General features: G+C 39.5%; 1 protein-coding gene across 4 annotated transcripts in view; it reads right to left on the reverse strand.

Moving 5' to 3' along the window:
* Fhit (fragile histidine triad diadenosine triphosphatase) overlaps positions 1–17743 on the reverse strand; it is a 1459653-nt gene that overhangs the window by 1241732 nt on the left and 200178 nt on the right. Inside the window, exon 1 of one of the 4 annotated variants that reach the window (XM_076931536.1) lies at positions 8202–8285. The exons of the other annotated variants lie outside the window; for them this stretch is intronic. Within the exon in view, the coding sequence (XP_076787651.1) occupies positions 8202–8270 (69 nt within the window). The 5' untranslated portion in view covers positions 8271–8285. Of the gene's footprint in view, positions 1–8201; positions 8286–17743 lie in introns of those variants that run through there. 4 annotated transcript variants of the gene reach the window in all.

Genomic DNA, 17743 nt, shown 5'->3' on the forward strand with positions numbered 1-17743 from the left:
AATAAATGCTGTGCTGGATGTGTATAAAGTATAGCGGTCTGCTGTGTTGAAGACACAGTGAAGTTCAAACACAAAGAAGTGCAAAGCCCAGTGTTAGAGACAAGTGGATAATACAATAAAAAAAAAACAAAAAAAAAAAACAAAAAAAAAACAAAAACAAACAAAAAAAAAACCAGAGCAGATCAGAGTTCTGCAACAAATCTGTACCACCAGAGGTAACGCTGAGACACACTCAGTGAACCCCAGCCTGCTGGTCATAATGGTAACTGACTCAAGTGTGTTTCACTTCTTCATCTGCTCTCCCAGACACCAAGACACACCATCGAATCTATGAGCCTGTGTCCACACACATTCCAGTTAACATTCCTCCATGTTCCCTCTGGCAGGGCAAAGATGGCCTGTTCAAATTAGAATAATTTGACAAAGGTTCAATGAAGGGATTACTTATAAAGCTTTGGAAAGTTGTATGGAAAGCCAAATGCATATCCAACGCTATGGACTTGGTATAATCCTTCTGACAAAGAGGAGAAGAAAGAGCAAATCACACTGGAAAGGAGAAGGTGGGAAGAGAGGCCAATCTCAGGGAGAGGTGTGAGCATCTGTAAAAGACTGAGCCAGCATGGCCTATCTGTCCTCATCAGAAAAAGTTCTGTGTGTATATGAGCATGCATATGTAATCATGTTTATGTAGATACACATGTGCATGCATGAGTGTCTCCTCATTTGGAGGAGAGAAGACAGCTTCAGATGTTATTCTTCAGGCACTACATAGGGTTTTTCACAGGGGCTTGAGTGCAGCCAAGCAGACCAGCCTGTCTGGCTAGTGAGCTCAAGCGATCTACCTGCATTCACCTTCCCAGCACTGAATTGCAAGCAAACACCAACACACTTGTATTTTTTTTAAAGTACAAGTTTCTAGGGAATATAATACAGGTCCCCATGATCTTGCAACAAGCACTTTATAGGCTGAACCATCTCCCCAGCCTAGAAAATGTTTTCAGCCAATGAAGGAGAAATAGAAGAAAAGTTCCTAAGTGCAGACGGTTCAAGTTAGGACTAGCTTTGGAAAATCTAGTCAACAGCTGTCAGGTCTGGAGAGGAAGAGGAGAAAGAGGTGGGAATGATGGTTTCTGTAGTGACAGTGGTTGAGTGAGTGGGACTTACAGTCATCATCACCACAATGATACACATTCAACCATGATTTATGGATAATAGCCTCTATAGCTCACACCAATAGTTCCTTAAGTGGAGTATCTGTGTCATTGCTGGAGTCAACTGATCAATTTTGTTGATCTTATACCACCTGTCACCAAGAGCAGGGTTTTTAGGGCTGGACGTGGACATGGGTTGCAATAGCTTGGTTTGTTTCTGACTGTGAAATGTACTAATAATGAATGGCCTTGATGCAATGGTTGAAAATGTCCACTTGACAGGACGTAGCACCACGAAAGAGAAGCCATTAGGCATATTTGTGAGGGAAGATCTAGATTAGTTGAGATGGTAAGACCCACACAAAATATGGGTGGCGCTGTGGCTTGGGGCCCTACTCTGCACAAAAAGAGAAAGCAAGCTGTACACCAGTATACATCTCTCTCTGCTTACTGGCATGGATGCCAGTGGCAGTGGTTGTAGTGAGTCCAGCCACCACAACTCCCCCACCATGCACTACACCCACAAACTGTGAGCCAAGGTAAGCATTACAGTTTGTTTGCTTTTGTTTTGTTTTTGTTTTAGCCAGGCATTTTATCTCTGCAACATGAACAATAACTGAGGCACATGGATCCTGGAACTGATGTGAGGGATGGAGAGAGAATGTGTTCACAGAGCCATTGGCCATAGCTAGGCTGATAGTTCAGACATGAATGGGGTTACAGTAAAAGGCAACAAAGTGGAAGTGGCCCCTCTTCTCACCAACCTGGTGAGCAATGCCACTCCCTCAAAAGCTCACACTCTCCTTAGGCAAAGTGGGAAGATCAGGGCCAAGAAAAAGGCAGAGGGGCAGGACAACACTTGAGGGGAAGGAACAGATTTGAATATGTAGACACCACTATAATATGCAGACACCACTATAAGCACCATTGTTACTGGGTTGCTTCATTTAAAAAAAATAGAACTTCTCTAAAGTCACATTTTAAAACTGGAGGACTTGGAGCAGTAGCCAGCAGCAAAGAACAAGTCGGACATCTGGACTGATAAAAGGGCAAGAATAGTCTATGGTGCCATGACTCCTTCTCAGAGGGCTCCTGCTCTAGAGTTAGGGTTTCAGTTTAAAATACTAAAGTATTTATCTGTTAGGGATAAACCAACCTCAGGAGCAACCTCAGGCCGTTCACTTTTTAGGGTTCTGATTTTTCTTTTATGACTTCAACAAACAACTTAGCCAATACTTTTTACACAGATTATTTTGTTGTAAGAAGAGAATGTCCGTGACTTATGACAGGTGTTGGACAATGCAGTGCATCATGAAATTTAAATGCCACTCAAGCCAAAAGTTGCAAATATGTGAAAAGATATTTGGTATTTTAGATTCATGTTATTAGGCCACTATGGACTATTGCACTTAAATTTTCTTTCTAAACACTTTGATTTACAAAAAGAAAAAAGAAACCAAAGGAATGCCAACTGACTGGAAAAAATAATTTTTTTCGATTCTCATTTGAAGAAATACTTCATAGTTTTAAACATTCTCTTTAGATTAAAATTATCTAGGAAAAATGAAGTTCTAGTAAAGAAATGCAGAAAATATAGAAATAATAAAATATCTTCAATTCTAGTTTACAAATGTACATGACCAAATTCATAAATCTATAGTTAAAATTTAATAATTTGAGTTACCAGATGAAAATATTGCTGATTTGTAGGAAAGGAGGAGGAAAACAAACATTTAAAGTTGTAGATATGGAATATTTTGTAATTTATCTTAATGTTTTAATCCTAAATGGCATCCTTTCTGTCTTTTAAATATTTGTCATGGAAACCTGAAGTCTCTCTGTGTTAATCCATAGTGATAGCCAATCTGAATGATCACAGACAATGTAACCTCCTTATATCTTGCTTGGTTGCTTGCTTAGCAGCCATCCTTGCAGCCTGTCTAAACAATTCTCTGTGCACTGACATTTGCAGTAATGTATTTACATCACAGAGGTAGGGCCTGTCATTTGACATTATGAGAGGCTGTATATCCCAATACCCAGCATACCTCACTTCCTCTTTTGCAAGAGGCTATAATCTCTTTTTCATCTGTTAGATTTAATTACTTTGGCAGGCATTAACAGTAGATTACTGAAAATCAAAGGTGGTAGAATAGATTAATTTAGGTTCTAGGGGGTTAAGTATCATGTGCTTTTAATCCTGTGAAGGTCTTTTTGAGAGCAACAACTTTGTTCCCTATAAAGACAAAAGATATGGGACTTTCATCTTCCTTTCCTTTCTTTCTTTCTTTTTTCCCCTCTGGTTTCAAACTTTTGGTTTCAAACGTGTCATACCTGGAAAGAGAGAACCTCAGAAGAGTAACTGAGTTCATTAGATTGGCTCATAGACATGTCTGTGAGACATTTTCTTTTTTAAATTTATTTTTAATTTATTTTTATATGTAAGGGTATTCTTCCTACATGCATGACTGTGCACTACTTTTATGCCTGATGCCCGTAGAAACCAGAAGAGAGTGGTGGATCTCCTGAAACTGGAATGATAGATGATTGTGAACTACCTATCATGTGGATGCCAGAAATCACACTCGGCTGTGTGGAAGAGCAGCCAGTACTTTTAGTCACTGAGTCACATCTCTAGCACCTATGGAAAATTTCCTTATTTGATGTCGCAGGGCCCGCCCACTATGGGAAGTACTAGCCCTGGGAAAGTGTGCCTGCGAGGTTTAAGAAAAATTGCTAAATGTGAGCCTGGGCGTAAGCCAGTAAGCAATGTTCCTCTGTAGTTTCAGCTCCAACTTTCTCTTTGAGTTCTCGCCTTGGCCTCACTAGACGGTGGACTGTAACCTGCAAGATGGAATAAACCACTGTTCTCTTCACACTGCTTTTCCTTATGGTGTTTATCAAATCAACAGAACACAAACCAAGACAGTTTCCTGTTAAAAAGTAAAGCACGCTTCAAAACTGACTACCAATAGCCAATTGTACATCCTGACTTCAGTGCTGAATTTTGTTACAAAAAGAACATGGAATTTCTTGAGCTTTCAGAATGCTCTAGGAACATAACATATTCTTTAACTTTAGAAATTGTTGGTATTCACCCACCCCCTAGATCCCAGAGGACCCTAGTGTCAACTGTGTGCCCCACCCTTCCCACTGGGATTTCTGTTTCTCTCCTCCATAGCACTGCTCTTGGATAACTGTAGCCACCAGGATCTGAGCTCCCTAAAACAGGTGCTACCATGTGTGGTCCTCACCAGCACCCATAGTTAAAGACTGAGGAGTGGGGAAGTCAGGATAAGAGCCTGCTTGCCTGCTCAAGGTTATACTGATGGATGACTCCTGCTTCAGAGATTGCCCATATGGTCAGACATGGTCCACACGAACACAGAGCCTTTGTAGTTTCTTCCTGTTCCCCAATTCCCTCATGCACTGCCTGCTTTTCCCTAAAAGCCTTCCCTTACTGGTCACTACTCACACCAATCTCCAGTTCCAGGGAGCCCAAGCCAAGATCCTTCAGAAGTGGATGCTAATGGTCTTCCAGTTCTTGTGGGTGACTGATGTTCTCTCAGCCATTTCTAAAAGACTCTGTCCAAAGTGCTTTACAAGCACACTCCTGGGAGGGAGAGGGCCAAAAATCACTTGTCAGTTCTGTGACTGCGTGCAAGGAAGTTCCTAAGGTCCTCAGAGTCACATCATTACAGAACTCAGAAACCAGCTTCTTAGGGAAGGCTACAGTTGGCAAGGGCTGCCCTTCTTGGCAGGAGTCAGGCATGGCCCTGTACTGCAATTCCCCTGCTCTAGAGGAACAAAAGAAGTCTGGGGCTAGTGGAAAAGAATCTATGACAGGCTGAGCATCAAACTACAAACAGCCCTTTGAAGCCTTGCTGATATAGGTGGTTATGTTTGTGCACTAGCTACTGGATCGAGTCTCACAGTGAAAGGCCAGATCTCCACTTAACTCTGTGCTGTCAGTAATGAAAGCTATCAAAACGAAGCTGGAATGGGCCTCACTGTTGCCCTGTAAATCTAACGTAGACAGCTTAATGAGAGAGGGACATTATCTTTTCTCACACTCCAGTTTTACTCACGTAAGAAATGCGCCCCATATTGGCAATTAACTTGAGAGATTAATTAAACCCAACAGCCAGTTTCATTCCTTCTATGGTGCCTTCTGATACCATGGGAAGGCACCAGCATGCTGTGGGCACTTAGCACATGTTAAATAATAATTACTAAAATAACCCAACTAATCTGGACTCTTTGTCCTTTAGAAAACTGGCAGCAAGCTTCCACAATAAATTAATTCCACAATCTGATACAGCTACTCAATATTTCACATGGTCCTATTTCTAAACTCTGCTATATTACTCCCAAATCCCCAACAAATACTACCCAATAATTGTTTCTTTTCCCAGGAACTGATTCAATTATATTTAATATGCATTATAGGTTCCTTTTAAGAATGAAAAAGTAGAAATCAGACAAAACACAAACTTGGAGCCAGTTTGGGAGATGGCATTTAAGGTGCCTGTGTGTGTCATCATACATCATAGCTAATCCCAACATATGAGCAAAAGGACAGCTTGCGTGCAGACATGGCTTTGCTTGATCTGTGCCCCAGTCTCTTTCTCTTGATTCCCAGATTCTTCTAAACTTCTTGTTTTAATTTTTTTGTCTGCTTGATTTTTGATGCTGTTTGTTTGTTTTCATTCTAGGTGTTGGTTTTGAACACAGCATCCAATAAACAGTTCAAGGCATAAAATATATAACACGGTGGAACTCAGCTACACTCTCAGCCACTATTTTTGTGCTTTTTTTTTCCTGAAATGCCACATGTAAGATCTAGTCTTGAGAGTTAAGAAGCTTAAAAATGTACATTTGGCCAAATAGTTTTCCAATGCCTTGGTAAAAGTCAATAAAATGTTCTGTTAATTGATTGCTCTGGAATCATGAACCTGCCTTGGTTAGCAAATTGGTATGACTGCCAACATGCAGACACTGTAAATGAACAATGATATCTGTGTGTGCCCACTGCTCCCAATGAAGTAATTCCTAACAACCCCACTACTAAAGGCTTCTATTGTTTCAGAACAGAGTATATGTCTTAAATATTTTATCTAGCCAAGATTAATAATTAATTTCCTTTTTGGTGCTATTAGAAAAGATAGATACCCTGTCTATAATGGAACTTCTGATTACCAAATGACCAAAATTAGGACAAAGAATTCACAGGTCTTGACAATAGAAAAATGTGACATTTCTGTAGCTCTTCTTGGTGACATGGCTACTAACACCCTGCAGAAAAAGATGAAAAAAAAAAAAAAAACTACACTATTTCCCATCTAGTTTGGAGAAAATTCTACAAGTTGATGTTTTAGACCTAGTCTAAAGCATATAATGTGGACGAGTTACTTTAGCAAGTCTTTTGTAGCAGGAAGCTTCATCAACCAAGGTGGCATCTTGACACTAGAAAAAGACAGTAATTAACATCAAGCCCCAATGTCCCCAAAATAATAATATCATATCATCCAAAGCACGCAAACTCCTGGCAAGACTTCAGCTATTACAAATAGTGTTTCCATATACTTGGCAGCAAGGCATTTCTGTACTCGATGATAAGTAGATGATAAACCAATGGTTGCATTTGTTAGGCTTACAGTGATCTTAAACCTGTTGTAACAAAGCAAAATATTTAATATAACTGACCTATTAGTCTTTTAGTGCTATTTTCCACTCTGGCTATTATTTGGAACCCACTAATTACTATAATGGTGAACAAGAGTAAGCTTGTGCAAAGTGTCTCACATGCACTCAGCCATTCATTCAGTCATGCAAGGCTAACTGACAGATGCTATGCCTACGCCCATTCCCCACATGAAGATTCTGGTGTCCACTGGGCTTGAGTGTTCTGCATAGCCACAGGGCCTCTGTCCCAACAATTACGGGGTGTAGAAATCCTGATATTCTGTTCAAGTTACTGGTCAAGGCCAATGTCAACTATGCAAATGACAATATAATAACTTACCTTAGGATGACAGCTGCCCTCAATTCTGTCATCCGAAGATCAAGATCAAGTTCAGTCATCCTAAGATCCTGACCAAGACCAGGACTTCATGTGTATTAAGTTCATATGCAACTCCATGAGTAGTTGGCAAGCACTCTACCAACTAAGCCACATGCAATGGCTGAGTACAGAGATAGTCAATGCTATAAAAAGCATATCTCACATTCTTTATGATAATTTTTCTTTCTTCCCTTTTCTTGACACAAGGTAACATGTACTCCAGGCTGGTCGAAAATTCACTATGTATTCAAAGTTAAACTTGAACTTCTGATCTTCTTGCCTCCTTAGTTCTGTATTTACAGATGTACGCCACCATGCCCAGTTTTGTGCAGTGCTGAGAATCAAGACCAGAACTTCATGCACATTAAGTTCATATGCAACTCCATGCATTGTTGGCAAGCACGCTCCCAACTAAGCCACATCTCTAGCTTCCATTCATCAGTTCACACACACCACACACAGTATCTAAGCTCATTTTAAATTATTCCCATTATTGCAAAATTATGCAAGGACAAATAGATAACCTAAGGAAGGGACAGCTCTGTATTATAAAAAGTAATTTTAAAAATGTTGAATAAAATTGACTCTATAGACTGCCATTGCATTCTCAGTACATGTAAGAAGAGTACTGTGAGAACCAAGCACAGGGAAATCAATAAGACACACAGCTGAGATGATGCCTGATCTCCCAGGGGTAGAACCACTGCAAACCTCCTCCCAGGTCTAGCAACCCATTCTAACAGAACTCAGAATTTTCATGCCAGGCCAGGAGATGCCCTGGAGGATGGTTATTTAAATACAAAAAAGTTCAACCTTGAAGACAGTAAGCTGGCTCTCAATGATTGACTCAGCAAACAGGATTTCTTTTCAAAACATTATGCAGTGGACATTTTTCATAAGACTAGAGAGCTAAACTTCCAGTTCCAAGGTTTGCATGAAATAACGTTCAGGCATACTATAAAGAAAAGCATCTTGTCTAAACATACCAGCTGCTGGAGTCTGGAGTATTTGTTCTTCCCAACTGTGTCAGCTTGAGCAAGAGGTGAGCTTTGCATTCACCTCCAGAAATGGAGAGGTGAATATCTTCCCTGAATGAGAAATAATCCTCTTTTAAAGTTGGTTTTTCCTTTCTGCAAAATTGAACTAATTGAGTAGTCAGAGGATAAATCACAAGACAGTATTTAATGAGAAATGGCCAGGTAATTTTGGGGGAAGGGAAATACCCAGAAACCATTTAAATATTGAGTGATACAAAAATCTTTCCAACCTAATCTACTTATGTATGTGAGAAAGATTCCAGTGCCTGCATCTAGGAAAATCAAATGACTCGAGCTACACTAGGGCACGTCACTGCCTTCTGAAGAAATATTTTACACATGGAAGGAGCAATTTCTTTAAAAAAAATCCCTCCTCATATTATTGTATGGTGCACCCATGAATGTGACTTTGAGATAAAGTGGTTGTTTGACATATCTGCAAGATATTTATAGCCTTAATAAATTTTGTGATAATGATAGCAATAAAAACTCAATCTATTTACAATTTTAGAAACATATGTTTAGGGTTTTCATTTTTAATATTTAGATTCTATATAATGATTGATAAACTTCTTAAGCATATTATATTGATCAAAATCTGTGAGATAAGTAAATGAAATATGAGTTTTAAAAAAGAATGGAATAAATGTATCTATACACAGACATATACATATATTCTTGTTTGAGGATGTGGGCATTGCTACCCCTACACCCAGTGCATGGCTCTATACCCATTCACTACACATGGATAGAACAAACTGGACTTAGTATGTTGTCAAGAAACAATACCCCAAAACAAAAAAAGAAAGATGAAGCTAGGAATGGGGATGACCATATTTTACTGTATATATGTATGAACTCAAAAATAAGAAAATTTTCAAAAAAGACACAGTAGGAATGTATATTTACACATATGCATGCACACACACACACACATATATATGCACACACATACATACCGATACACACATACACACACATACATAAACACATACACACATGTGCATGTACACACACACACACACACACACACACACACACACATTTGTTTTATTTCCTGAGACAGTCTCATTATGTTACCTAGTTTGGTTATGAAGATCCTCAAGATCCTTCCCCCTCCTGACTTCTGGGATTATAGGTATGAAACACCAGGCCTTGCTTATGTTTGAATTTTTTAAAAATACATGATAATAAAAATGAAATTATTACACAATTAGGTTTCAAGCAAATATACTTTTAAGATCACATAATTTTAAAATGTCAGATTTTACAATACATCAGAGCTAAACAAGGAATTCTCAACTGAGGAAACACGAATAACCGAGAAGCACCTTAAGAAATGCTCAACATTCTTAGTCATCAGGGAAATGCAAATCAAAACATCCCTGAGATACCACCTCACACCGGTCAGAATGGCTAAGATCAAAAAAAATCAGGTGATAGTAGATGCTGGTGAGGATGTGGAGAAAGAGGAACACTCCTCCATTGTTGGTGGGATTGCAAGCTGCTACAACCACTCTGGAAATCCGTTTAACAGTTCCTCAGAAAATTGGACATAACCGACTACCTGGTAATATTACCAGGTAAAATTACCAGGTATAGCATTACCTGAGGATCCAGCTATACCACTCCGGGGCATATACCCAGAAGATGCTCCAATATATAACAAGGATATATGCTTCACAATGTTCATAGCAGCCTTATTTATAATAGCCAGAAGCTGGAAAGAACCCAGATGTCCTTCAACAGAGGAATGGATACAAAAAAAATGTGGTACATTTACACAATGAAGTATTACTCAGCTATTAAAAACAATGAATTCGAGAAATTCTTAGGTAAATGGATGGAACTAGAAAATATCACCCTGAGTGAGGTAACCCAACCACAAAAGAACACATATGGTATTTACTCACTGATAAGTGGATATTAGCCCAAAAGCTTGAAATATCCAAGATTCAACTCACAGACCACAAGAAGCCCATGAAGAAGGAAGACCAAGTGCGGGTGCCTTGGTCCTACGTAGAAGGAGTAACAAAATACTCAAGGGAGTAAATATGGAGACAAAGTATGGGACAGAAACTGAAGGAGGGGTCGTCTGGAGATCATTCCATCTGGGTATCCATCACATGTGCAGTCACCAAAGGTAGACACTGATGTTGATGTCAGGAAGTTCATGCTGACAGGAGCCTGATATAGCTCTCTCCTTAGAGGTTTGCCAGAGTCTGACATTCAGAGGCAGATGCTTACAGCTAACCATTGATCTGATCAAGGTGTTCCCAATGGAGGAGTGAGAGAGAAGACTGAAGGAGCTGAAAGGGTTTGTGGCCCCATGAGGAGAGTAACAATACCAACCAACCAGAGCTCCCCAGGGCCTAAACCACCAGCCTGGGAGCACATAGGAAGGGACCCATGACTTCATCTGTATATGTCGGGGAGGATGGCCTTGTCAGGCATAGGTGGGAATGGAGATCCTTGGTCCCATGAAGGCTGGACACCTAGTTGGGGGGAATTCGAGGGTGAGGAGGTGGGATTAGGGGGGTAGGTGGGGCATATCTTTATAGAAGCAGGAGGAGGGGGAGATGGGATAGGGGAGTTCCTGGGTGGGGGGGGGGGCAATGGGGTAAGGAGATAAAATCTGAAATGTAAATATAATATCCAATAAAAGAAATAAATTTTAAAAAATGATGTACTTTGTAATACTTGAGACGTCCTTAGAAGCTGGCAATTTGTACAGAATTCTTCCATGTTCAGGGAAGTCAAGATCATGTGGAGCCCTTCTAGTCTGTTCTTGCCTTATTAGGAGCTAGAGTTAGGAGCTGTGTTGCTCTCTTGTCCCCTTGGAAACTGGGTTTAGGGTGAGCAGAGATTTCCTAATCACTGGCAAGCAGGTTGATTAACTCCCAAACAACTACAATGCTAATTATTTGCTTCTGCATGAGACTCATTACAGTGTTCTTTCAGATGATGATCTCCTCTCCTGCTTTTGAAATATGGCTGTGTGGTTATAAGAATTCATCTTCTATGTACAGATTTTCACATTTTAAGTCTAAAATGTGAGTGTGTTGCTTTGATGCTGTAGCAGATTTGCAGTAACAACCCCATTTTATGTGTCTGAGCAAATACGTTGTCTAGTTTAGCATGGCACAGAAAGAAGCCATAAAGGGAAACGGGGAAGGGAAGAGATGATAGGATGGCATCAGAGAGTGGGGTGGGTACCTCCAAACAGGAAGGATGTTCAAACCCATGGATGCCTAAATTGTATTACTAATTCATAACTGGATTAAAACATGAATTAATTTTTCATTTAAGAACAAAGATACCTGAGGTTTAATACAGCTCTTGTCACAGCAGTAATACCAATCTGTCTGAGATAAGAAATATCTTGTAAAACAAGGGGGAATGCATTTCTCAAGGTCTAAGGATCTTTATCTGTCTCTTGGCTTCTATGGACCTCAGTTTCCATATGTATCATATAAGGTGGTTGGTCTAAACCAATTACTAGAGGAGGTTCAGGCTAATAAGGCTAGTGATAGCCTATGATTTTCAGCAGTACACCCACACCCATAGCCATATACAAACTCACAGAGCTTCACAGATGCTCCCTTGAGCCATAGCACTACTCCAGTTCCAAACCCTTGCTCCACTCCCCCTCGCCCCCCAGAAAAGAACAAAAGGATAGAAACATACTGAACTGATTTTTTTTTCCAGGAAAGGATCAAGTCCATGCCTCATAAGCCCTTATCACAGCCTCCACAACCAAGTCAAATTCTGTACATCTCTTCCAGCAGTGAGGTTCCAGGATTACACAGCTGAGACTGGAAGCAAACGTCCTGACATCCATCTCACACCCTTTGTTGTTGGAAAGCATCACTGTTTATTCCTTGCTGTCCTGCAGGGGATGAGGTGTGTGTCTGGAAGGGAAGTGGGAGGTGGAGAGACATTGTCCCATCAGCCCTGCAGCTCACAGCTGCATGAATCTATCTGTGTGCCCTTGTGAAGTCTCCACTCTCTTAGCTTAAAAAGATACATCAGAAAATATAAAGGCTCCCCTTGTTATTTTGAAGCCCATCTGTTAGAGAATATGTGTAAAGATGAACTGAAAAGATGAGTAGCCTGAATTATGCTTTTTTTTTTTTCCTGAGTCAAAGAAGTTCTCTGTCAAAATGGGGACGGATGCAGTGGTCGGAACTTTGCAACAGCAATAAACAATCTTTGCTTGACAAAGTGTGGACCAGAACCTGAAAACTTGTCAATAAGATGGCCTTGATGTCAGTTAACGACTGCCTTCCTAGGAATTAAACTGCCTGCAGATGCCAGGGGACAAATGCTTTGTTTTCTTTCCCCCTGTCTGTTAAATCTTCTTTCACAAATGTTAGGGTTTCTGGCTATCAGAGCATTTACAGTCACAATGATGACTTCTTACAGCTCAGATGACCACAGTCACTCATAGTTACAAAGTCCTGTGTGTCCTTTGCCTTTGGCTTCCACTCATCTAATTAATTACATCTCAAAACCCAAGAAGTAATTGTATTAAAAAAACGAGGAGGCATGCCTCCAGGAATGTCACAGTGGCTTTCTGTTGGGTTGCTTGATAGCAAACAGGCAGTGTGAACTTGGTTCAAATGAACTACATAGTGTAGTTGGTGGACACAGAGCAAAGGTTCTACTGCTGGGAATGGGATCAATTATCAGATGAAGGGCACAAATAATTATATATTAATCTATTAATTATAGTAGATTAATATCTATTAATCTATCACCTACTATGTATCTTATATCTACCATGTATCACCTATCTATCTATCTATCTATCTATCACCCATTATCTACCTTATATCTACCATTTATCTATCTGTTTATCTTATATTGATCCATCTCTGCCCTTTATATCTCAACTTAATGAAGTAATCAAATCTCCATATTAGGATTTAGCATAACAACCACAGAAAAATGTTTGCTCATTTAGTTGAGATCTGGTGGATGGATGGACGAGTAAAGGAAAGTAAAGACCTGAATTTTCCATGGACAGATAGACATCAAAGCAAGGAGGAACAATAGAGACCTTCAAAGGGAAGGTCTTTCCTCCTTTAAGCTTTTTTCAATCTAATAAGCGTTGATGACTATTTACTAAACTATTCAACAACATAATTATGCTGAGGTTTTTCCTTCCCTTATCTGCTCTCACAGGCTTTTGTGAACATCTGTGCCATGTGTGCAGGCCTCTTCCAAGCAGGAAGCCTTCCGGAGAGGCTGTACTCTCATAAAAGTTGTAAATACATTTAAGAAATTCTCTGAGGCTAGGAAGCCACCTGATCTCCTAAGAAAGGCCTCTCATCACATCAGCCATAAATTAAGGAAAGAGTGGGCAGGAGGATAAAGCCAGAGGGAGGAGAAGCACCAACAAAAGGGAGGTGGTGAGTGATTAATGGAAATCAGGTGATTAACGGGACATGGATTTTTTTTTTTAAAGTAATAAAGAGTGTGTCCCTAGGGTGGGAAATAGGAACCAACAAGAACAAATACCAAATTGCCTAAACAGAAAAAGAGCAGCACAAAACAGAACAACTGAGAAATACTTACTGCCACATATGTGTTATTTAAAGGACATAGGGGATTTGGGAACGCAGCACTTAGGAATTATTTGTCTAAGCAAAAATAAGTTTATGTTGCCTGGTTCTGTGAAAGTTACTTACTGATAATTGGCCACTTATGGAGAAGAACTCACAGCCATACAGGTACCAGAAAGCCAAGCTTTATGTCAGCTGAGTGTTTTCTTCTACAAGAAATCCAATTTACAGCACAGGAGTTCACAAGAATTCCCAGCTCCAGGGTTCCCTCACTAATGACAGGAGCACCTGGCTTTCAGAAATCTAGACCTGGCTCCCCAGGATCATGCTATGTGGAAACCATCTATGTTTGTGCACAAACTAAACATGAGGCATACAGGCAGTTGATAAACACAATCTGTTCTAAAAAATCTTCATGGTACTAGAGACAGACCAAAGTCACAAATGGAGGGAGATGCTCATTGTTTTCTTCACAAAGGCTGGCCCACACTTATACAAGGGTAAAATCTCACAAAACAGAAGCAACACAAACAACTGGAAATAAAAGATTTCTCTCTCTCTCTTTCCTTCTCTCTCTTTCCTTCTCTCTCTCTCTCTCTCTCTCTCTCTCTCTCTCTCTCTCTCTCTCTCTCTCTCTGTGTGTGTGTGTGTGTGTGCTTTCATTGTTTGCATAACTGCGGACAGGGACCATCTGCTTAAGTAGAGGATAGAATGAGGAGAGTAGCTACTGAGATATTTAAGGAATTCCAAGCACAATCAAAAGCCATTGAAACAGGACACACATGTACACATAAGGAGGAAAATTTGTTTCTCAGTGTAAGTTTTGATTTATGTTATTTGTCTCAATAAAGTACATCACTCCATGTTCACTTCTAATGCCATGACTAGGAACGTGCAGCAGACCCTAGTATTCAGTCAGTTTTGTCAGTTTGCTGTTTAATATGTTCTACAGACAACTAGAAAGTAGACAAATGGGTTTATTTTAGTAATAGCATGACATTACTGTCTAGAAAGACATAATATATCTGAGATATAACATATCTCAGAATAAGAAAAATAACCAGATGCTATGAAAATGTACATGCTTCATGCATAAGCAAGTAAAAAATAATTCACCCAATTCACTGGAATATATCAGTCTAGGGAGATGATTTACTGGATAAGAATACTTTCTATGCAAGCCTGAGGACCTAAGTTTAAACGCCTAGAACCCCAGTAAACGGCTGGGCATACCCGTGTGTGCCTGTACCAAGTATCAGAAGTTCTTCGGAACTCTCTGGGTGGCCAGGCTAGCTAAAACAGTGAACTGTCACTTCAGTAAGAGACCCGGTCTCAGGGCAACAAGACAGAGAGTAATAAAGGAAGAAACCCAATGTTCTCTTTTATCCTTCAAATACACACATATGGAAGCATATACCCCCCACACATAAATGCATTGTACATATATGCACCATTTCCTTATAGCATATACCATATACACACATGCACATGTGCCCATGTACATGCATGAGATAAATAAGTAAAAAATGGTAGGAAATATGAATAGAAAAAAGAACTTCAATGTTAAGGAGTTCTACTAATAGTAAAATTGATGATAAAGATGGATGGATAGATAGATAGATGGATGGACAGACAGAGAGACAGACAGACAAACAGACAGATACATGAATATGGATGGATAGATAGATGTTATAAATATATATATATATAGATTAGATATAAATATAGATATTGTCTTAGAGTTTTACTTCTGTGAACAGACACTATGACCAAGGTAACTTTATAAGAACAACATTTAGTTGAGGCTGGTTTATAAGTTCAGAAGTTCAGTCCATTATCATGAAGGCAGAAACATGGCAGTATCCAGGCTGGTATGGTATAGGAGTTGCTAAGGGTTCTATATCTTCATCTGAAGGCTCCCAGAGAAGACTGGATTCCAGGCAGTTATGAAGAGGGTATTAAAGCCCATGCCTACAGTGACACACATATTCCAACAAGGTTATACCTCCTAATAGTGCCACTCCCTGGACCAAACATAAACAAACCATCACAGATGATAGAGAGAGATAGAGATAGAAGTAGAGGAGAGAGAGAGAGAGAAGAGATTGATCACTGAACTCATTGAATATTTAACAATGAGACAATCAGTATGGGTACATGATATAATTGGCTCTCCAGGAAAGCCCTCTATTTTATCATCCACATTGTATTATCAGACTGTCTCTGAGGAAAGGTAAATTTCCCAAAGTTGCTCAGTTAGTGAGTGATGGAATGGAAATTTATTTATGAAAATAATATTAGGCTGGCTTGATGGACACTTGTAATCCCAGCACACCAAAGATTGAGGACTGCTATGATATTAGATAGCCTGGGCTACAACACCTGTGTCAGACTACCCTGGGACACATATTAAGTCACTTTCTCAAAAATAAACACATACACACACACACACACACACACACACACACACACACAAACTATAAATGGCCCCCAGTAGATCCAACACTAAGGTGGACATGACTATGCAAAGGAGAAAAGTGGGATCTTTCTTCCATGTTAGAAGAAATGAAAAAGCATTCAAGGCCTCTTACTTGTAGACAAGCAGCAAGCCAAACCGCTGTTAAGACATTAAACGCAAACATGTTACCATTGACATTATTTGGAAGAAATGATGTTCAACCATGCTGAAAAACAGAGCATAATAGTGGTTTTGAGACTGGAAATAGAGTTGAAAAAAGAAACAGCAAAAAACTGAATGGGGTAGGAGTCAGTTAAACCTGTGTAGAGAAATTGTTCCTGTTGACTCTTAAGTGTACTAGGTAACTACTGGGCAAAATACCCTATTACATGCTTCAGAATGACTAAAAGAATGCAGAATTCCCAAAAGACAAAAATAACTGACTGCTGACGACTTAGAAATATGCATTACCATGATTCAATCATCACACACTATATAATATTCACTCCTTGCATTATAATTAATGATCTGCACCGCATTAAGCTGCAGAATTTTTTTTAAAAAATAAAAACAAAGGTATCTATGCTTTTACGCTTTGTTTCTATTTTTATTTTATGTGTAGGAGTATTCTGCCTACTTGTACGTCTGAACACAACATGCCTGCTTGGTGCCCATAGAGGCCAGAAGAGGCCATTAAATCAAATATAACCAGAGTTTCAGATGGTTGTGAGCCTCTGTGTGGGTGCTGGAAATGAAACCAGTATGTTCTGAAAGAGCATCAATGTTCTAAACTGCTGAGCTGTCTCTGCAGCCCCAAATGATTGTTTTTTTAAACTGCAATAATAATCTAATTCACTAGCCATAAGGCATATACATATAGCTAAACTTTAACTACATATGTGTATTTATCTGTTATGTGGAAAATGTTACAAAATCCATTGAGAATGATTTCAGACAATTGAAATGGATTAGGAAAATCTGTATTAGCTAAACCTGACACTATGAAGTACCTTGTATAACATGTTTCTTCTTTTTTCCTCTCTTTTATTCCTTAGAACATAGTGAATACCGCTATGTGGTTGGCAGGACCATGCAAGCAGGAAAGAAGAGAGAACAGATTCATATAATACTGCAAGAATGAGATCAGTGAATATGTATACTTGAGTCTCTTTAGTATAACATAGTGACTATAAGGCCCAACATTAGCATATGTGAGCTCAAAATATTGCTGCATTTACAAGATTTAATAATGTTCCCCAAACCTTCATGTCTTGTAGGCTCTTTATGTGCACTGTGTGAGGTGGAGATACACTGTGTTCTCCATATTCCTGAGTTTTATTGCATAAAGCAGTTCTTCCTTCCTGGCTTTAGTCATTCACAGGAACCACCTTCTGTGAATTTTTCTCAATTCCTTCCTAGAATGCTGAGAAAACCTGTCACTCCTTGCTCTATTCAGGTCAGAAGGT

The sequence above is a fragment of the Arvicanthis niloticus genome, chromosome 3 (genome assembly GCF_011762505.2).
Source record: "Arvicanthis niloticus isolate mArvNil1 chromosome 3, mArvNil1.pat.X, whole genome shotgun sequence".
Lineage (NCBI taxonomy): Eukaryota > Metazoa > Chordata > Mammalia > Rodentia > Muridae > Arvicanthis > Arvicanthis niloticus.